Source organism: Strix uralensis, chromosome 14, assembly GCF_047716275.1.
Source record: "Strix uralensis isolate ZFMK-TIS-50842 chromosome 14, bStrUra1, whole genome shotgun sequence".
Taxonomy (NCBI): domain Eukaryota; kingdom Metazoa; phylum Chordata; class Aves; order Strigiformes; family Strigidae; genus Strix; species Strix uralensis.
Window position 1 is genome coordinate 6,399,837 of NC_133985.1, and position 22,758 is coordinate 6,422,594.

General features: G+C 35.6%; 2 protein-coding genes across 5 annotated transcripts in view; one reads left to right on the forward strand and one right to left on the reverse strand.

Annotated features, from left to right (window-relative positions):
• Window positions 1–22,758, reverse strand: part of DOCK2 (dedicator of cytokinesis 2) — a 203,938-nt gene that overhangs the window by 81,464 nt on the left and 99,716 nt on the right. For both annotated transcript variants that reach the window (XM_074883294.1, XM_074883292.1), the window contains 2 exons: window positions 2,212–2,310; window positions 429–523 (listed from right to left, as the gene is read on the reverse strand). In XM_074883294.1, coding sequence (XP_074739395.1) covers window positions 429–523; window positions 2,212–2,310 — 194 coding nt within the window. The remainder of the gene's footprint in view (window positions 1–428; window positions 524–2,211; window positions 2,311–22,758) is intronic.
• Window positions 3,773–22,758, forward strand: part of INSYN2B (inhibitory synaptic factor family member 2B) — a 44,350-nt gene continuing 25,364 nt past the window's right edge. For 2 of the 3 annotated variants that reach the window (XM_074883295.1, XM_074883297.1), the window contains exon 1: window positions 3,773–3,939. The gene's annotated coding sequence lies outside the window, so the exon portion shown is untranslated. Of the gene's footprint in view, window positions 3,940–8,694; window positions 8,803–22,758 lie in introns of all 3 variants that reach the window. The other variant, XM_074883296.1, reaches the window with a different exon arrangement.

Sequence of the window (22,758 nt, forward strand, 5' to 3'; positions counted from 1 at the left end):
AGCAATCCAAGCAACCATACTGGTTCAGAAAGAAAATTGTGTTTGACAACTCTTGCATCACAATGAACTTGCTGACGTATTAGTGAGGACATTCAAACCCTGTGCAGAAACTGTACACTTAAGATTCAACAGGGCTTTTACAGTTTGGTTTCTGTTGTTTGTCAACATGGAGACCAACTATGTACTTCCATTTTAATGTTAAAGGCATTTTTTTTCCTTTCCATTGTAAGTAGACTTAAAGCACAGGCAAGTAGCTATTTAATGTATTGTCAGTAAATTATTTCACGTTATGATCTTCTTGGCATTTACCAAATTGGAATGATAAAATCATCTCAGACTGCATGGCAAAACTTTTTGTAAGATATGGAACAAGTTCACTTTTCACAAGCACATGGAACATGAGCACTGATCCTCCAGCCCTGTTTTACCTGTTCTGCACCATGCTCATTGCCATCCAGTCGGAAGGGTAAACATTCTTTCCAATGAGATCTTTGAACATTATGAATGTTTCCATCAAGAAGTCCTAGAACAACAAAATACAGTATGTCTGTGACTGTGTAACACAAAATTTAAGTGTTCCTGCTGTAAGTAAAGAACTAAGAGGGCTCCACTTTGCTCCCAGTGAAGCCAATGGAAAAATTCCTGGTGATATCAGCAAGCCCAAGATAGCAACTGAAGTCCTGTAAAACAGCACACTGATTCCAGACGAAAGCTAGAAGCCATTACATTGGGCTCTTAAGACAAAAATAAGCCATAAATGAATGGAAGGAAGAAGTTATACTACTTTGGAGTAAAACTGTTGAATTTTTTAAGTAATTAGCAAAACAGTCTCACTATGCATAAAGAATTCATACATTTGCAAAATATAGGATTTTTTATGTAGTCCAAATTTAGTGTTCTAAATTAAAAGCATTGACAGAAAGTTTTTAAACAAAACAAACACTACTTCTTTTCCTAGAAGTATTTAGAGATCACTGTATAATGAACTTAAATAAATTGAACATAATCATTTCAGGACAATTTCATGTATAGCATGTATACGCAGTTTTACCCTTGAACTTCTGAGCAAGTCACCTAGAAGTCTGCGAGACTAGCTAGCTGTCATCATCTATTACCAAAACCTCACAAGCAGCTGAAAAGTTTGTACTCTTTCTTGTCATATTACTTACAGAGGATCAAGCGAACAATAGCTCTCAACAGCATTATTTTGTAAACAAGTCTTTGTCATCTTCACTGACATATACTTATGGTATGGAGAAAATTAAGAAGACAACAAACCAATGCATTTAAACCCAGCAAAACCCAGTCAATATATTGATGTAATTTTTTTTTTTTTTCCCTCTGAAGAACTGTTTAAGTAGTTTAAGGATTACTAATACTTCTAGAACCAAGTACCCAATCCGCCTGGAAGCTGAAATTATGTTAAAATACTTTAGATTTTCAATGATGAATTGCAAAAGCTACCCAAGATTTGATGATCTGTTAGCATTTCAGTTCTGGCACCTTTAAGAAAGAAAGGAAAATGGACCCATCTTGTCAGCTGAAAATATTACCTCCATAGACAAACTGTAGATGGTGTAATCAAAACCTTTGTCAAAACTCATCATTATTTCAGAATTATGTCAGGAGTATAAAAGGATAGACATAGGAGTACTGAAACCTTCTAGAATATAGTGACCACTGATACAAACTAGAATATACCCCAAACATCATTAAATTACGTCCAAAACAACTGGCATAAAATGATGCATTTCAAGAATAAGGCATTTACTGCATTTAGCATACAACATTATCTGGACCAGAAGTAGACTCAATAGTGAGATTAAAAACTGGAAATAGATCACCATGTGCAAAGTGGGGAGGGAGGGTTTAATTAGTTGAGGGTTGATTTTGTTGTTTTGTGGGTTTTTTCTCCTCAGAACAATATCACACAAAGATCCTATTACTTATTCTTGATTATTATATTACCACCTTGGTGTCAGGGTCAACAACAGTGACATTTACGTCTTTCCACATTTCTGATTACAGTACTGTCCAAGGTCACCATTCAAAGAGGATGGCAACACAACGACATAGAGGCAGAAAACATACAGAAATGGACTTAATTCTAGGAAAAATCAGACAAGATAATCCAAAACAATACTACCGACTTTTCACAGGAAATAAAATATTTTGAATTATTTGTCATTTCCATGACTATTTTGTACTCACCACCAGTTCTGAACTTGTCTGAAAAGTTTCAATGTAAGCTGAATAATGCTGGTTGTTCATCTGGTTTAAGATTGCTGTCATGCACGCCACAAAATGACTCTGAAAGAAAAACAGACAGAAACCAACACATGTAGGTTACTTAAGATACTGGATTGTATTCTTTCTGAAGTTGAACTACTCTAAATGTCTGATAAATTATTACATTAACCAAGTAATAAGTGATAGGACAAGAGGTAATGGCCTCAAGTTGAGCCAGGGAAGGTTTAGACTAGATATTAGGAAGTATTTCTTTACAGAACAGGTTATTAGGCGTTGGAATGGGCTGCCCAGGGAGGTGGTGGAGTCCCCATCCCTGGAGGTGTTCAGGAGGCGGGTTGACATAGCACTTGGGGATATGGTGTAATTGGGATCTGTCAGTGCTAGGTTAACGGTTGGACTAGATGATCTTCAAGGTCCCTTCCAACCTAGATGATTCTGTGATAAATACTTTTATATATGTAAAAAAAAAAAATTTCAAGCTTTTGCAAGCCCAGATGAAAGAAACATACTAAGAACTCAAAAAGGGTAATTCAAAAGCTACCTTGGCAACGGGTAGGCTCTGGTGAGAAAGTTGCATCATTTATGAAACCCCGCATGAAAACACACACTGTGATATAAAAACTTTATATATAAAGTACAACTCAATATTACCTTAAGATTCCTAATAGGCGTGTGATGCTGCCTAGGATTCTTCCATTAGGAATTCGTAGGAAGAAAATGTATTAGCATCACAATTTTCTAATAATTCTACAAACACAGGCTGCTCATAGGAAGAAATATTGCAAGAAAGGATATTTTTTACATTCTGCAAGCGTTCAAGTAGCTATTACAGAACTCTGCAAAACTTCTATAGAATGCTATTACTTTCATCTCTCAAAAGTTCTTTCAAACTTCCTCAAAATGAAATACTTTATTATTCTCAATTCCTAAAGTAGAAATGCCGAAAGATATAAAATTATATATGATCCTAGGATTTCACTGTAATTTACTGAAATTCACAAAGACATTTATCTCTCAAGCAATAATAGCGAGCTTAATGCAGCTTTCCTTTAAGACAGTGAAGGATCCTCCTTATTGATGCCTTTTAATTTGCTGAAGTTCTAATAATTGTATTTAAAATGAGCCTGTTTTAAATGCTTTGATTTTATTAAAATAAGAGACTATGAACTAGATGAGCACGCAAAGTAATTTTCTAGATTTACTCAGATCTTTTCATCATACTGGTTTAGAATTGATATAAGGGACTTACCAGCCCCTCTGACCAGAATTTAATTTCCACGTAGTACTCATCAGATTCGCTATTTAACTCTGATTCACTTCATACTTCTGTGACATCAGAAAGGCAACAAAGGCACACATTACCAAAGTATCAGCTGCAGTTTGTCGTACCCAACCATTTTGTCTACCTCTTAGAGAAGGGAAGCCTTCTTTAACTTCAGGTTATGGCCACTAGAGGTCTTTTACTTTCATATGTTAGCCGCTGTTCAGTTTGTACTGCCTTTTTTTTTTTTTATTTATTTATTCCTACGTGAGCAGACCCCGCACACTTCTTGCATATAAACAGTGAAAATCACAATATAAAGGACCTATTATACCTTCTTTTGGAGTAACATTAGTGCTAGTGAAAGGCTTGCCTACTTTTTAAAGCTAAGAAGACACATCTTCTGCAGGTAAACCAAAAGCTTTCAGGTAAGGAATCGTGTGTTCTCGGGTACTGATGCTCTTCTAAAAAGAAATGCTGGTTTTCCTGCTTTAGTAGTTCACTTTTACAGTTTCAGATCAAACAAATCTTTCCTGTGATGTTAAATATATAGCTGAAAGTAATAATTAACTGCAAAGGATTCAGTAATGAAATTGTGTGGGGTTTTTCTTCTGATGTCTTGATTTTGAAAAAAGATTACTGACAGAAGTTAGAGAATTGTACATGAAAAACAGCTTGTATTTTAGTAGTTTAACATTCACCACAGAATGCCTTTCTGTACTCACGTTAAATAATCACTTCTTGAAATGAGCAGCATTTCTTCACAAGCATCGAATAGATTTAATATGTTGCTTAAAGGCATAAAGACTTTAAGAAGGTTATTTCTTTTGTTCAAACCAACTTCTAATATGTGTGTAGCTATATCTGTGATTATGGTACAGCATGAATGTCTATTCTTAGTAACTGTGTATGGTGATTTTAAAATTAACAGATTATATGCCTTGATTACGGAAAAGAGCCATTAGTAAAGATCACATATTGTTGGCCAGTACCTCACACCAAACCTGTCAAATTCACATCAGTGGGACTGAATGATACATAATAAAGAAGGTGACAGTAAAGCTGGTTTGCTACAAAAACTTCCTCCATCATTTCCATGTAACTGTAAAGCAGGAAAATATGTGAATACTGTTGATCTTTAATAATTTTCTTACCAGCAATCTCAACTATTAGAAATTAACTGCTAGCTTCTTTATAGGTTAAAAGCTTGCTCCTCCCTCCTAATCCCCAAATGCCAGCAATAAAGATTTGCTTCTCAGATGCAGCCTCAGATGTTTGAAGTACTCATGCACTCAGCATTACCCTTCTCACTGGTAGAACTTAAGTGTAATACAGGACCATAAAGAGCTGTGATCAAATCTCCAAATATCTGTGTGTTCACTTAAATTCTCCTATGTTGTTTAAGTATCTCTTACTAGAATGTGCAAAGAGCATGACCTGCTTGAAAATACAGTAAGTTCTGCACAAGAACGATCTCTTACACTTTGAATGCAGACTGCATGCTCACTATATAGAAGAAATTCAGAATCAAGCAGCACTTATAAACACAATACTTTAATTCATATGATTCAAAAATTTATTTCATTAAGTCAAGCATTTTATGTAGGGATTGAATAGTATAAAAAGGTTGTGGTAGAGAAGGTGAAGTTCTTCAGACAAAATCCTAACAAGTAATTTCAGTTTTGCTTAGGCTTGCTAGGATTTATCCTGTGAATACAGGAGAAAAGATTGATTAGAACTGGGTCAAATGTATAAAAAAATAAATGTATCAGAGTAAGCACTTGACCGATGAGAAAATACTAACAGAAAAATTAACAGAAATAACTCTGAATACACTGCACCATGATGAAGAGATCTAATAAAATATATGTTTTCCAACTTAAAAACATTAATTTCCATTTGAATGTAAATAACCCAGAACAGAAACAGCACTGAACTCTATTTTTTGAATTAACCAATTGGCTGACAGCTTTTCAAAAAAGGTGTAAAGAAATAAGGAAATCAATAGTATGAACATTGCCCTTCTATTGGGAGCAGGACCATGAGTAAGTAGGTAATCAAATGAAAACGAGACACAGGAGAATGTCTCAGGAAGTATTTAAACTCCCCATCCACTTAAAAAAGCATAATTAATATAAAATTTAAATGAACTATAACGCTGGCTGGTTTTAGTATAAACACTGCAAAACAGCGGCTAAGGTAAAAGAAATGCTGTTTTGGTTGAGTATATACAAAGTACATTAGAAGGGATCATAGATGTATCCTATAAAACAAACAGGGCTTTCTAAGGTCAACCAGCAAGAATGCAGAATCTTTTCCACTGTTGTTAAAGTGCGTATTAGCTGTGGATGCAACATGTACAGGAAAAGAAACATCTGAAAAACATTAGGGTCATATGAGTAAGATGACAAACTTCAACACCTAGCAACTAAATCCCAGCATACTTTATAATAGCAGATGGTGACAGGTTGCCGTAGAAACTTCAAATAATACTAGCACCACAAGAATAAAGCAAATGCACTGGAAAAACAAACAGCAGCAGAAATATCATAGAATGAAGCTACGCTTTGATTCTATTCTAGTAGAAGTATTTCAGCGGTGGTAGGGTGGGCAATCTTCACGCAGGTGTACTTCTGGAAAGACTTAGGAGGACATTTATTTCATATAGGCACTTAAGTAACATTTATCCTCATTAATAGAGTGCTTTACCAACATACAGCCAGAGTTTAAATACATAACCACATGTACATCGTTAAAAAGCAGACAAAATTGAAGCATGAGTAATTTGTAATAATTCAAAGACTTCTCAAGGCCAAAGGTGATGTAGTTATTTTTATACCCCCTTTTTAGCAGAATAGTGGATGTTTTAAATGCTCATTTTACTTACTCTCACAATTAATGTGACTCCTTTACATATCACCATCCTCACAATCGGCAGTCCTATATTCATTAATGATGGTTTACATTTGATTAATGCACAGCTTTCTGTATTGGGCAAAGAATCTTATCCAGAAGATCATTTTTGTGGTGTACGAAGCGACCATACCATATAGATTAGATATAATTCTGAACTCCCCTTCAATTTAAGACAGAAGTTTCAAAACTCATCAGACGTTAGTGACAGTAACTATAGAAATGGTGCACATAAAAAGGGTGACCAACAATTTCTACAAGTCAAACAGTTCCTTTGTTCAGAAACAAATGCAAAATTCTTTCTGCAGGAAAACTGATAAATATGTCACCAGTAATTAAAGAAAAGTTAACCAATCAACTGTTTTGATCTAATGTTAAAAATTATCAATATTTATGTTGTAGCACAAGCACATAATTGAGAAGGCCTCCCAAAATACTGTCTTCACAGAATTATCGAGCCATCACACCTGTTTAGCTCATGAGCTAAAGAGCAACATAATTACCAGGAACGTAAAGTATGGAAGATGCTCAGTGATGCCATGAAGATCCACAGTGGTTTGAAGTCACAGTTCCTCAGAAAACCACATTAAACATCAAGAACTGTGGCATATGTAGATGTTAGCACAAACACCTTTATCGTACTAAGCAAACATTAAATAATAGCACTCTGAAATGAAAAAATAAGCAGAATTTTAAGTGAATTGCTAATGTAGTAGTTCTGTTCCTTCTCCAGAAATGGCTGTCACTGCCAATGCATGTGTTGTCCTAAAATGTACTGTTCTAGCTGTTAAAGCACAAAAATGTAAACATTAGAACAGGCTGCTATGCAACAACCTAGAGTATTCATCAGATGCGTCATGTACATCTGAAACGGGAAATAGCTCCTAATCCACACAGACATGTTGTAGCTTGCCAATTGGCGCACCTTACTAAGAATTAATTTACAACAACAGATTCATCTACTCTTAAGTAGGTCTGAGTTTTTAATTTTCCATTTATACATTCATATAGTTCATTGGTTCTGTCTTCTTGTCTTTTATTGCTGACTGAACAGAAGCTTACGCATCCTGTTTCTGCATCTTACTGACAGCTTTTGATCTCTGACTGAAAACATGCTGGGCTGTTTTAGCTTGTTCTACTGTTTTCTTTACATTCATATGATTTAGCCAAAAGGATATACAACTATAAAAACAGCAGACCACCAGATGGAAAAATATAGGACAATTTTATAACACAATGAAATAGTAATAGCAGCTGTTCTAAGATTTAAAGGTATGTTACAAGTTTGACAATCAAGGCAATTTCAAAATTATTTCATTTCAGACTTTTTCAGACATAGATAAAAGCAGTAAAACAATGGTTTATGGTATGATAAAAGTAGCATGATTTTTTAGAATATATCCTTTGCCATCTATTTTTATTTACTTATTTTTAACTTTGTGTTGATTTCCTCCCAGCAATACTCCAAAAAGATGATCTTTCATTCTTTGCAATGTTTTTGCTGCTGCCGGGTTTTATTGTTTGGTTGGTTTTGTGCCATAAATCCACTCCAGAACTTCTACTACAGTATCCGGCTAGGATGAACGCTCTGCTGTAATTGATTTAAACTCATGCTTAAGTCTGTGCTCAGACACAGTTGTGTAATTTACTACTTTCCCCAGAATATTAACATTGTTTATGTACAAATAAATTATGGATAGCAGTATTTAGTATGAAGTGAGAAGGCAATCATTTGGAATGAGCAATCATTGCTTGAAAACTGAACTAGCTTGTCCAGAGCAGTTACCAAAAATATCAGCTGTTTCACCTCCTCACTAACCCACTGCTATTCACACTCCCAATCTCAGCTCTGCTGTATCAGGTGAAATCTTCCATTCTTGCCTTCAGGGATCTATGCACCTCATGCTGCATCTCTTCCCTCCTCCTCTGCAATCCATTAATTGCTTCACCACAATTACCTTAGCTAGTTTCTAGACTAGTCTCACAGGCCAAAAGAAACTCCCTGCCCTGGTATGTAAAATATCCACTGAGAATCCCAAGTATCCCAATGCTGTCAGGCTGCTTACTTCACTAATTTCTTATCAGAAGTGCTATTCTGTTTCCCTGTTGCCACTAAACCAGATGGTCAGTCAAGTTGGCAAAGTGTCCCTGTGCACTCATTCCCATGTTAAAGATGATGCAGTCAGTATTCCACAGAAACAACAAAAGCACACACACAAAATACAAGTGAAGAATAAGATTAAATATTATCCCCGGTTTATTTATTGCAGTGAAGCTTGGCCAATCCCCTGTGTTTAAAAGGACTGGAAACCAAACTGGGAACTTGAAGGAAGTGATACAGTGGCTGGGATGAGCTGGAGCTAGTCACCTGCACAGAGGTATAACACTTTTAACAGCAGAAAAAAACCCAGATGGGATTGACAACTACATAGGACTACAAAACAAAACACATTAGCTGCAAGGGAGATCAACAACTGGGTTAAAAAAGGTAGAACTGAGCAATTTAAGTTCATTAAAGTGCAGTAACACCTTTTATTTCTAAGCCATGTCTTTTAAATTTACACATATTGTGAAGATGAATGTCTTGGATGCTGATTCACTTTCTTAAAACTAAACAGAGCCACCTCCTGTATTCCCAGAACTAAGCCACTCTAATTGATTTTGTTCTTTTTAGGTGCACTCACTGAAGACAGAAAAATTAAATTAAACTTCAGCTACATGATCAGAGATGAGACTAATACAATATATTTGTGAATACCTAAGCCAAAGCTTTATCATAATAGTTCTGCTTAAAACTACTGAAAGTCATATTACTCCAGAAACTTTGCTCTTGCTTTCAAATCGATTTTATGAAGAAAATAAGGACCAATAAAAATAATTTTCCAACAGCTCACATCCATTCCACTAACAAATCTACCAATTCTGTATATTTAGGATTAATTAATAGCAATCTCTAAGGAATCCAACAATACATTTTATTGTAAATTATGTAAGGTTGTATTATTTCTTTTTGAGCAGTGCACAGCTGCACTTGAGCTTACAAAAACACAATGGTTTTTTGTCACCAGCCAGTCAAAATCTCATGAAATCCTTAAAATATTAATGGAAAAACCTTTAACTTTTTTAGCACCATTCTTGTTGAAGAATAAATATTGGTTTTGTCAAAGTACGTGCAATCCAGTATTGAAACATTTGCAAATGCCAATATACAGTCATCTCTCATGCTAGAGATTAAAATCAGCAATGCCTTACCTGGTTGATAACCCTTCTGCTAGGTCAGAATCTGCCCTTATATTTAGGCATAGCTAAATACGTCATAAGTTCTAAGTTGCTGAGACATTAAAATTAAATTCATTTAAAATCACTGTTTCTTTTTTAGCACCTGTAACAACCAGATAAACTTTTATGTGAAGAGCCTGGTGCTTTTCCTGGTATTTTAAATGTACGCTAGTGCCAAAGTGCTTTTAATTTGGCAGTTCCAATTGTGATTTGTCCCCTTCCACATTAAGAGCATTGTATGGGTACTCTGGTCATTTGTTAATTTTCTAAAAACAACAGTAAAACCAGACTGGAAAATATAAGAGTTAATAAGCTACTGTTGCATTTCTAGCTTCCTTTAAATAATATTAATTTCTTTTTACCTCCATGTTTTAAAATTGTTTTGACTACTGTTCTTGTGGGTTGAAAGTTGTCAAACTGTGGTCTATTCTGGTCTGTGGAGGTGGTGAAGGGTAAACAAAAGACATACTCAGCAATCCATACAAATACACGCTGACTAAAGCCAGGAGAACTTCTAATGCTTTCCTTTAAACCAATCTTTCACACTCAGCCGGCCTTAAAAAAGAAGTTTTAGACAGGAAATTACACAAATGTTTATAAACAGGTTTTTTTCCAGGACCTAGAGGATGAATATAAGAAGGGGCATCAAAAAAAAAAAAAACCCCAAACTTCCTGAAGCTTTCACAAGGATCATCAAGATTCTTGTAACAACACACTGGAAATAAATGGAGATGCAGAGGTAATTGCCCTGAAGCTGCCCTGTTAACTGTCGTTTAGCAGCATTACCCTGGCTAAGAGACTCTCACTAGAATAATGTGCACTCTTTTCACAGCTACAGTAGGGGAAAACGAAAGAATTGAGATAGATTCAAGCATGCATATACACAGGAGTTGCAATATATATATGAATTTACCCAGAGTTTAAAAAGAATTCATACTACATCAACAGAAAATGATGTTAAATGCACCCAGCCTGCATAAATGGGGATTTTTTCACCAAGAAAGGAAGATGCACTGAAATAAATCTTGATTAGTGTAACACAGCATGCATATGAACATTTCACAGAATTTTCTAACTATGTAACTCTTACACAGGATAAAATACTATATGTCTTTTAAAGCCACTTAGGCTGTGGAAAGAGGTGTTATATGAACTTCTTCATGTTGTTCCGTCCAGTTGCTACGCTCTGCCACAGATGAAAGCAGGGACAAAATGCACAGAAATATTTTCATTTTAAAGTAAAACCAAAGGAGTATCTAGCAACTATCAGAACAGTTTAATTTTGTATCTGAAATATGAAAAATATTTAAATTATATCCACTAGGGGTTTATATTAGGTTTTTAATTTTTATGTAACAGTGGGCTCCGCGTTTAAACATGAAAAAGATCCTGGAGTGTGGTTAGCAGAGTAACTGGCTAAAAAAGAAAGTTCATAGCAAAAATAAAATTCTTCGCTTTTCATATTGAATCTTAGGTAAAGTGGTTAATGGGAAGCATAGAAGAAGAAAACCCCATGGGAACAAGTGTATAAACATGGAAGGATGAAGCTTCAAAAATTACAGAATGACCTGCTAGTGGGTATTCTGCCAACTACTGCCAAATATGCATCCTTATTAGGTGTGGCTCTTTTTAAGGAGTGCCACTTCTCAATGTCCCAGTTGATTAAGTTTCAGTTATAATATTACAGAAACAAAGAATCCTGAAACTGATACTATGTAGAGAAGTTTACCAAAACAGCATTGTCTGCACCAGTAACTTGTGCACATGCTGATCTCTTTTGAGAGGACTGTGTCATACTAACACATCGTACCTGGGCTCTGGCAGAATAAGGAACACTCCTTTAATAACTCTGCACCAGCCCAACGAGAGCTGAATTTATTACGTACTTATTAGAAAACTAGTATGAAGACGGGAGTATAATTTTCTTTGAATAACAATTGGGGAATATTTTAGCTCTTGGTTTTATTTGCATTTTTTAAATGAGGAAAAGATAAATCAGTCAAAAGCCTGTAAAAGGTAATGTCATTAGTACAGGAGATGAACAATCAGAAGATTATACAGTTAAAGGTAAATACGTAACCATACATACACACAAAACACTCTCGTAGAAACATAGGAAAAAAATATATGTAACATTCACTGTGTTTCACAGGTACAAGTTAATAAAGAAGACTGCTGAGAATTTGAACAGGACATTTTTCTTAATACAAATGCTACATTTAAGAAATGGTTAAAATTTATTTTTAAGTAATGAAGAAAAGAGCACGTGGAATTCCAGAAAGCCCCACTTTACGTTCCATCCGTAGTGTGATTGTCCCTTAGTTGCTCAATGACTGCCATCTAGGACCCTCTAAAGCCTAAAACTGCAATACAGTAAGACTGAACTCATGCTCCTATTTTTTTTTAACACACATAAGCATGCTTAAAGCTGACATCTCTGCTATCTTGGCATTAAATCCTTCTGACAACAAATGATATCCCCAGACTGAAATTCATCTCACCAAAAAAAAAAGTCAAACCCAAACATAAATCCTCAGAATGAATGGTGAGTATAGGTATAACAGCACTGTGTTACAACAGGTCTTCCCAAATACAAACTGTTTTGCAAACTTTTCCCAGAATTTTAGCAAAAACAAATATCAAAATATTTTGTGGTGCCATGTCATCTGACCATATGAACTCCTTCAGAGAATGACAACTATACACCAACCCCCCCCCCCCCCCCCAACTGCTTTTTTGTGTTTCTTTGCTGCTGAAATATTGAGGACTATTTGCAGCGATTTATTTTTCCTAATCACTAAACTGGGATTTAATGTGAATAGATTGTCTTGCTAACAAACCAAGGTACTAACATCTTCTCCTGAACCTAGCAAATAGAGAAATAATGAAATTGCATTCCTAGCAGAAAACAAACAAAATCCAAATCACACTCATGTATAAGCAGACTTGATCAATGAGTCAGAGTGCCAAAGAAATGGCATATATGAAAAATATCATTTGTTATGTCTCTGATATTTAGTGAATCTCCTAAACAGCCTTACAAGTCTCTTATTTTTATGATTAGTTGCTGCAATACAGAACGTGTGGGAGCATCACTATATATCTAATGACACATACAGAAAAAAAGATTATGATTAGAACTATTGCAACCTACACCTCCCCTAATTACATTTCTATATTAATGCTATTAGATTTAATAGCAGTTTCAGAACTATACTACTAAAACTGTTCATAAAAGCTTATTAGGTCATGGTATGTAGAATCATCCTTATTATACCACTCCATTGAAATGATACAAAAGGACCTGTTTATGAATCAAGTAATTTTTTGTCATTTTAATTTAGAAATGAATATATATACAATCACCTCAACAGAACTGAAAGACAGAACAAGCATTTGGTAGATGCTATAGGATCACATACTCAAAAGAATTAAGATATTTTAAGAGGACTAACCTGTTGATGACATCATTATGGAATGTTTTATAAACAAACTATTTTCTCATATAAGTTACCATAAACCCATTGAGCTGAATGTTACATTACAGATTCCTAAACCTGTATCTTGTGATCTATTGTATGGTTCCTATTCAGACAAAGCCCTCTCAGAATTATGATTGCAACCTTACAACATTAAGAAAAGAGTTTGGAAAGCTGGAGGTGATCTCATGCTCCTATTTAACTTCAAAGGGGACTGAAAGCAAATTTCCCATTTGGATCATTATCAGATTTCAAGGCACGCTTTATAAATAAGTAGTAACTTGTTCTGCTCAGTTTTTATTTTAAAGGATACTGCTAATATTTTATAGCTTAAACCAGAATTTACTAGACTGCAGAGATTTGTGCAGGAATGCAGTAGAGTATTTTTCTTAAAAAAAAAAAAAAGACAGCACAAGATGCTACACAGTCTTTCCCACAGAATTTCTTATATTTAGAAAACATGTTGAAAAAAAACTTTTACTAATATACCAAGGCCATATCTTTTTTAAATGGTACTGTAGTCATGTAAGATAGAAGTGACTTTTATTTAATCTCTCCTTGGTATAATGTCTGGACCTCTGACATTGCTAAATACAACAAACATTTAAATATTTAAATAATTTTAGAAACTAATTACAAATAATTTGTAAAAAATGCAAAGACAAAAAGGAGTTTACAACCAAACAAGAGGAGAAAGAATATCGTATATACATCGATGCCAAATAAATAAGGTAATAGAGGAGGAGCAAATTTGAAATACAGGAACAGGAGTGGAGCTCCCTTACCCCTTCCAGATTATCATAAAAATCTAAATGATAGTGCTGCAATTAGAGAGTTCCAGGACATTAGGTTGGACTTAGCAGGCTGTACAGCTCAAGTCACAGATGCTCTGGAAGAACAGAGTAATCAAGCATGAAAACAGGAAACCAATAATACTGTCACCAGGATTTTGGAGGAGACAGAAAAAGAACTTGCACTCTATTGAATTCAAGAACATGTCATTTAGGATTTCACATCCCTGTGTAAGGAAGAGGTTTTTTGGTGGCAAAGAAACTGAAGAAAATAAACATGTAGGATATGGACAATGGGCTGGCAGAGTAGTTTAGACTGGCCACTGTTAGCAGCTGAAAAAAACCCCAAACCTCACCCTTGTTCAAATGTGTTCCTCTGTTGCTGGCTCTTCCTCCTTTATCACTGGTGCTCCCCCACAGGTTTGGGGTACATCAGCATTTCAAGACAAGCTAAAGGAGGAAACAACCTAATGTACTACTATCATGGGTATGATAGTATGTTATGTAGTATGTAATATCATGGGGACATACAAAGTGTATCAAAATAAGTCTTCATGGTCTGCTAACAGAAATCTTTATTTTTGCACCAGATAACTATGTGAATCCTATGGTTTTGTGGAATCTATCCATGAAACAAATAATACTAGGAACACAAACATCTATAGCAACATATGAAATTTTTTTAAAAAAAGGAAAAGTTATTCCCATTGAACTAGGTCATTCCTGTTACAAGGATATATGTGCCTTTAGGCTGCCAGTTAGACAGCCTTATATTCCTGCCCTGTAAGGCTTTTTCTGGGCTTATAGTTAGGAATAACATAGCAATACTGACAGATTACACACAGCAACATTTTTGTGGGTTCTAGAATTTTTTTTAAACTGTTGTGATTGGTTTTTTTAATTTTACAAGACAAAAATGAACCAAAAGAAACTGAAATGCATTTCTAATTATTTTTGCTAACACAAGCTTCTCTAACAGATTCTAGGTTGCCTGCCTCGCTCAACTTTGTGGCAAGGTAGTCATTTCATTTCTTATTCAACTTTCTCTGGAAAGGAGAAAAACTCCATGCCCAGTCATGTCTGAAATGAGACAAAGAAATTACACCTACATGCTTTATGTTTTATCTGTCTTCTTAACAATGCAGGAATACTATTAAAAATTTTCAATGAATCAACCTACTTCTTACCCAAGTTAATCCTGCAGCTATTCCCAAGGAAACCTTTGACAATGAAATTATTAAAAAAAAAAAGTACAATTTTGTGACAATAACCTCACTGCAGAGCCACTAAGGCAACATATTGCGTTGTATGGCATAATGAAGAAAGAAAATAATTTCTATCAAATTACTGACATCACAATAACAAGCCCCAGGAGAACATCCCAGGGATACAAAAAAGAAAGCTGTTCTTTATTCCAGAGACACTGAAGCAGGGCAGGACATATTACATATTATTTAGCCAGAGCAGAGATCACTGTTTTCTTCTCCAGCTCACTAGAGATGCTACACTGATGTAAAATACTCAATTACATGGGCCATTCTGCATTCTTATGCTTAAAAGAGTACCAGAAAGCACAGGGAAAGTGATTTTAAGGCAATCTGCATTTACTCATGCAATTAACTTACATACTACTTTATAAGGATTTCACATATTTCACAACATACGAGGAACAGAACTTTCTATTAATTTGTAGAGCTTTACTACATGTATTGTCTTCCCCTGCCCTTTGAAGTTTACTGCCTTCATTTGTGCAAAACTAATTTCAGAATGCGAGTGGTTTTGTGGATACTTATTTCCATGCAGTTTTTGAGTTATGCTTATTTCAATTCCTACATATAACTTCTGGACTTCTTCAAAATGCCAGCCTGAGAAAGACTGAATAATAAAAAACCCAACACTGAACAACAAGCAAGTGCCACACAGCTCAGGACACTGCAGATTTATTAGAGGTATCTATCAACGATTAATTTCTCTGACTATCTAATAAAAATTTTGCTAGTTAAAAATAAAATTTGAATTTATAAACATTATGAAGTCAGTTACAAGGTACAGATATTAAGAAATGTCTGACATGAGAAAAGGCAAAGCAACAGGCTTTTTTTTCGCCCTTGACATCACTGCAACATTTGCTTATGTTGCCCAGAGAAGCAACATACTGATAGTTTCTTCAGCAAGGTTGAGAGCCCTTGGTGTGTTCACAGATCTTATTCTTTCCTTTAGTGACCACATCAGTAGATCATTAAAGGATGACCTACCATCATTTGTGTTCTGTCATCTTAGAAACTCAACAAGGTTAAGCATTGCCTTTCCCAAGAGGACAGTGAAATGCTTATCTACAGTTCTGTGATTCTTTTTTTGAAATTTTTGCCAGATTATTGCAGCTCTGCTTTTTGGAGGCATTTCAGGACAGACTAGGCACAAGGTCCAGTTGATTCTAAGTGCCTTCAGCAGAAGACAGATAGATATATGATACTTTAGTACGTCTTCAGATCTCTCTCTCCCCCTGTCTCAACACATACTAAAGTGTCACCTCACTTTTTTCTGCCATTTTACTAGCTTTTTTAAAATATCATATTGATTTTATTTTTTCACTACATGCACTAAAGCCACTTCATGATCTTACTGTATTTTATCTTCCTAAGATTATGCAATTGCACAGAATTTGCTTCATCCTGTTTCTATATGCATAGTTATGCAGTGTGCCAAAAGACCCACAGCTACTGAATCTCAGCCCTTAACTTTAGAACATTGTGACATCTTGATAATAACCTCTAACTGCAGAGTCTCATTTTCTTTATGTAGGCGTTTTAAAACTAATATTAAGTGATAACAAGTATTATCAAGATTAGGAGCTGAATAGACCAAAGCAATTAGTTCACAAAGAGAAGTACAGGGTTGATAGAAAAACTGTAAATTTATCCTCCTAGTTTTTGTTTGTTTTTAACGTGTCACCCTCAGCATTTCAGTCATAAAGGGCATTTGGGCTCCAGCTGAGTATACAGTCCCTATATAACTCCGACCTTTTCCAGCTTACTGCACTTCCTGCACAAACAAGCTTTGGATAAAGAAGATAAGCACATTTGCTTTCTAAATACCAAGGGACAAAGTTGTTTGGTTTTGGGTTTTTTTTTGACCATTCCATATTTCTACATTCCTCAGTACCTGTTAGTACTGAGCCAATTTTAAACTCTCATAACCTGTCCTAAGACAGCAACAATGATCAAAAACAGATAAAATAATAGTATTTGAATGAAGTGTGAAGAACAAATCATCCAGTTGTTTGTCTTACCCCAGTGGGACCAGATTTGACTGATTTGTCACGCTATTGCTTTGAAGCAAGAACAATATTTAGCCATAAATATATTAAAATAATGCTACACATGGCAACAATGCTGTAACTTAGAATTGGTATCTCTGTCAAAGAATGAGCTGTGGAGAAGCTTACATTCAGTGCCCGGGGCTCCTAACACTGGGAGCGGTGCAAAGCTTAGAGAGCAATTGTAAGGCTACGTTATTTTTCAGACTGCAAATAATTAACTGAAGTGAGCTTTTTTCAAATCCTCTCCTCACAAACAACAAGCCTTTTAAAAAGCAACTTCTCTCCACCTTTAGCAAATGTAGTCAGGCAATAATGATGCTACAATTCAATTTTCAAGGCGCCTGCCCTGCATAATAATCTGTGCACCTCACAAGCAACATTGAATTGCAAAGCATTAACATATACAGGACAGAAGTGGTCTATAAAATGACGAAATAAAGTCAGAGAATTATGGCTAAATTGGTGTAACAGACTGAACACATGACTGAAAAAAAATTGCCTTCAGAACTCTCATGAAAGAAACTAAACCTGCATCCGTTCTCACAGATTGAAAGAGAAGTATTGCACGACAGATCAGATGCAAGCAAAGCAAAATATACCTGTGTTGTCATTTCCCATTATTTATAAGCAACTCCAAGCTGTTGGGTTGTTAAATAGCCAGTCAGGATACTAAGTGTGTTTTTAACAAATTCCTGTAAGTCTTATAAATCTGAACTTCGTGTTTCCCTAATGCTTACACTATGGACAACATGAAATAGGCCTAAAATTTGCAAATGCAAAACCAAAGGAAGAGAACAAGCATGCCCAAAGACTTTTCTATCATGTAATTGTCATGTATTTAATTGTAATCCCCCAAAATACATGTCATTGAACTCTCCAACATCATCAGGTTGGTGTATTTTGGAGTAAAATGACTTATAGCAGGAACTCATAATAAACAGGTTTCTCTCTTGCTCTACTCTTCTCACCAGTTCCCCTCAAGAACGGATAATTCTGGCTCATGGCAGGTTGAGGACAGAATACAACAGAATTCATACAAGAACCCAAACTACCAAGCTTATTGACAATTATATCACTGCTTCATTTTGCAAACATTCAAAGAAAAGACATGACAATACACTAGACTGTCTTGGCAGACTACACTGCAGAACCTGAGAAAAGATTCCTCTGATACTGAAAAGTAGCCGTGATCACAATTGATACCAGATTTTCTCAGAGGAGCCCCCAGCTCATTATATCTCAACCTACATTCCTTGTCCACCTGCAGCTTTTCGCACCAGAAGTAGGGAGCTTATGGGAAATGTCATTCTCTGCGTATATCCTGCCAAAGCCAATAAGCATAATTTCAGTCTCTCCAGCGGTTACTGTCAGCCAATTTCTTGTAACCCAGTCTCTAAACTGCCATAATTCAATTCCCTCACACTGAAAATGTTTTTCAAAACCAGCAGTTGGAAAAACATACAGCAAGGTATATACAGCTAAGCACACAAAATACATCTCATGAGGACAAAATATACCGCCACTTGCATTTCTGATGTCACCCACTGGCCTGAAAGAATACAGGTAAGAAAACCTCAAGATGCAGATTATTAATTCCAGCCCTGTTACCATGATGAGATTTGGCACAATCTTTCCACACAGGTTTCAATATTTCTGCAGGAAACCCAGAAGTCATGGGAGAATGTATTTCAGCGAGAACCTGGAATGGTTTCTCTGTCACTGTCTCCCAATATATCCAGAAGGTTTGTAATATAAGTGAGAGTAACATAAGAATCCTTACATGTACTGAATACTCCCACGTAATGAAGTGGAAAAAAAAAAAAATTAAGTTATGGAGATCCTGAAGAATCACAACTGAAAACGTGATGCTTACAATGCATTACATACAGCCGCAGCACAACAGACTGCTGAATATTTTTGGAGTCAGGTTTGCCATGTCATTCTTCGTGCTGTGAAATGATAAATTAGTTGAAAAAACAGAGTACAAAAATCAACTGAAAAGCAAAGGGGCTACAGCAAGTACGCTCTAAAGTTGTTTTCTGAGAGTAAATAAATAATGATGAAAACAACTCGAGTGTAGAAGTCAGTCTTCAGCAACTGCTTTATTCTGGTTTTAAATGGTTTAAGATAGAAATAGTCTTTTTTCCTGGAATCCACATCTCTTAGATACATCCCACGTATCTGTAGTTCAAAAGGGAAGTTCAAAAGCAGTATTAGCCCAATAGTCTTCCTTTCATATTCACCCAACAACTCTAATATGGAGAATATATCACATACCCTCCAAGGGGGCAGGAACAGAAGAAAAACTCCATCAAATACTAAGACATGCTTAGTAAATATAGTTATACTTTTAAAAACACCTAATACAGTAACTTCTTGAGGAATTCAGAACAAATCTGCCCGGAAAATTAAACTACATAAGCCTATACACAAAAGACATAATATTCTTTTGAATAACAATGTTCCCTCTAGTTACAGTTCACACATTTTAACAAGGAAGACTAATAGCACAGTCAGGGAACAAAGACAACATTTATTTTCCCCCAATAGTCCATACAGGCCTAATGCTGGACTCATCCCTTTGCCCCTAGTATCCTCTGGGCCTTCTCCCTGGAAACAAGAAGACAAGTCACAGTTGTTCTAGTCATATCCTCAACAGGTTCACTGAGAGCCAATTCTGACCTATAAACCACACTTTCAGGTCAGCTGGAAGCTCTGCAGGAAGAAATTATGCTCTACCTCTCAGCCAGGCTTAAACTGCACTGTTAATGCAATAGCCCACATAATTTTACATAATTTAGAAGGAAACACAGTGTCTAGAATCAAGACTTTATCAAAGACTCCTATACTCCCCCTAGAGCACACTGCTGCACTAAACAGCCTACTCAGAAAAAGCAAAATTGTCTTCAATAATCTAGCAATATGTTATACTGACCAACAATTATTCATAAATATGCACAATGAAAAATTATACAGCTTGGAGGAGATGATGTCATGTTACTAGGCATTCCCCATATTTTTAGTTACTGTAGGAAAATATAAGAATTCTATTATGATGTTTTCAAAATCCAGAAAGCACAGCAATGAAAAAAGTAGTGTTTTGTTGAACTTGAGAACATTGTTAGAGAAGATGGCAAAACTTTTCCTGTTATATATCCGAAGTCTTCCTACACACTGCATGGATATCTTTCTCAAGGGCACACATCCCCATCTCATCACTCTACAGTCACATACACTACATGAACCACTCTTGATAATGAAACTGCATTGAAGTGTTAAGTTACTTTACACTTTATTATTATTGACTATTACTATTACAAGGGCACACCTTCCTATAGCTTTTCATTAATGACTGAAACTTAAAGCATATAGTATCATTTTACTAGTGTTTGAATTTCAGTTTGAGAGGAGCATATATGTTCAAATCAGAGTTCTGCAGCTCACAAATGAAGACCGAAGAATCAAGTTCAGTGTATGAAAGTCTAGGCAGAGATTACGGTTTCTTTTTCCTAAAAGGAGCTTTACTTCTAGGAAGATAAAATAATTCCAGTAAGAAAACAAATGGTTTCTATTTGTCTGAATCAGTATGATTGAAACTAAAGACATCTTTTCTCTGTATGCCATGGAATGGAATTCAAATTTGATTAATACATTGCAAAAGTTAAAACAAATGGAAATATTTCACAACCGCAGTCTGGCCCTTATGGTTTATCCCTCTCTATGCAGGTGGTGGCTTCTGTTGGATACTTACTTAACTACACTGTGATGCATTTTAAAAGGTGACAGTTATCATTGCATGTTACAGCCACATGTGAATGCAAAAGAGTACTACAGATCTGTGCATAACATGAGATGACCATATTGAAAGAATTCCTGAAAACAACAGTGCGAGCCAAGCACTGAAAAGTGAATTCCATAACGAAATTACTTCTGTGCCATAACTAAAAAGTCCATCAATTTTTGTTGTTCTGACAATAGCAAACAAGATCCTGTGGGATGATGGGAAGGGATTATGTTACAAAATCATCATGAGACACTTCAGATAGTTTTGGCCTCTTCATCTTCTGTCTAGAAAAGATGCAGGCTATCTGTGTTCAGAAATAAACAGGAATGATAAACACTGTAAAGGAAGAAGAAATTCAGTACGTATATTATGAAGGAAGGTTAACCTTCTGGAAGTCCAAGGGAGTAAAAACACACTTTTTGATCTTTTTCTTCACCTGTGCTAAGGTTTCGAGTAAACAAGCCCAAAGATCAAATAACAAACACATGACATCACCAGATATTGCTACTTTTAGTTATTGTTGATACTCCACTGGAAAAAAACAACATACACTAGGAAATAGGATTGACATTTCAAGGAGGATAAGGGCCTGGCAGGAACAACAACAAAAAAGTAAAATAAAGCAACTTCCCCCCCCCCCCCCCCCCCCCGCCAATATGGAGAATAATCTTTTGTTAATATATGAGCAGCTGACATCAGAAGAAAAGCCAGAGCTCTAAAGTGTCAAGTAAGGTAGGGGATAGCAGAGTAAAGGTGCCAAACCCCACACATTAAATACAGGGCATACATTTCCTATAGCAGTCTTCTCAACAGAGACACACAGAAGAAAGGTGGTGGGGAGTGGCAAACTATCACCACAAGAGCCATGTAAAACGTAGCTTCTAAGTTTGTTACTTGGGAAAAATATTTAGTTTGTCTGTTGTAAGAGGTATAGTTGTTATAACTAGACAAAGAGAAAGTTCAAAAAGTAAGTTTCACGCACTAATACACCTGTAATCGACCTGCTTAGGCCTGCGTATGCTCTCACGCTCACACAGATGTGCATATCTGCCTATGCACAGGCTACCTATATAACTATATCTACATTTATAGATATGTTAACATTTTATAAAGCCTGGATATAAATTTACAGTAATCTAAGATGTAATATGTATGCGTACTTTTACACAAACATCAAGTACTTCCCGGTAATTTTTCAACTACCAAAAAAATAGTGGAATATCAGATTTATACGAGAAAAAGCACTGAAATTTTATGTCATGAACCAGCTATTTGGACACTTGCCAGCTCATCAACCTGTCACATTGGATAACTTCCATCTCCCTGTGGGCACTCAAGTATTTCTTCAAGAGAAATTTCTCAGTTTTGAGTACACTAGTCTTTGCAGACTAACACTGAAAAAAAAAATCCTACTTGTGTACTACATATATGTGACTGAATATGAGTTCATGTGAATACGAATATGAGAAAAGTATGTGTTGTATCTCATCTCCTGACAGTAAACCTTGTATTAACAATTTCCAATACATGCTCCAAAAGAAATACTAAGGCAGAAACATCTTTTAATCCATGAAGCATTTTGTTCTGAAACAGCCAATGGAACATATCATCTCTTCAGAGGAGATGGTTGAACTTATATTTTTATTAGAGTAAAGGAACTTCAAATACCATAGTTTTGACAA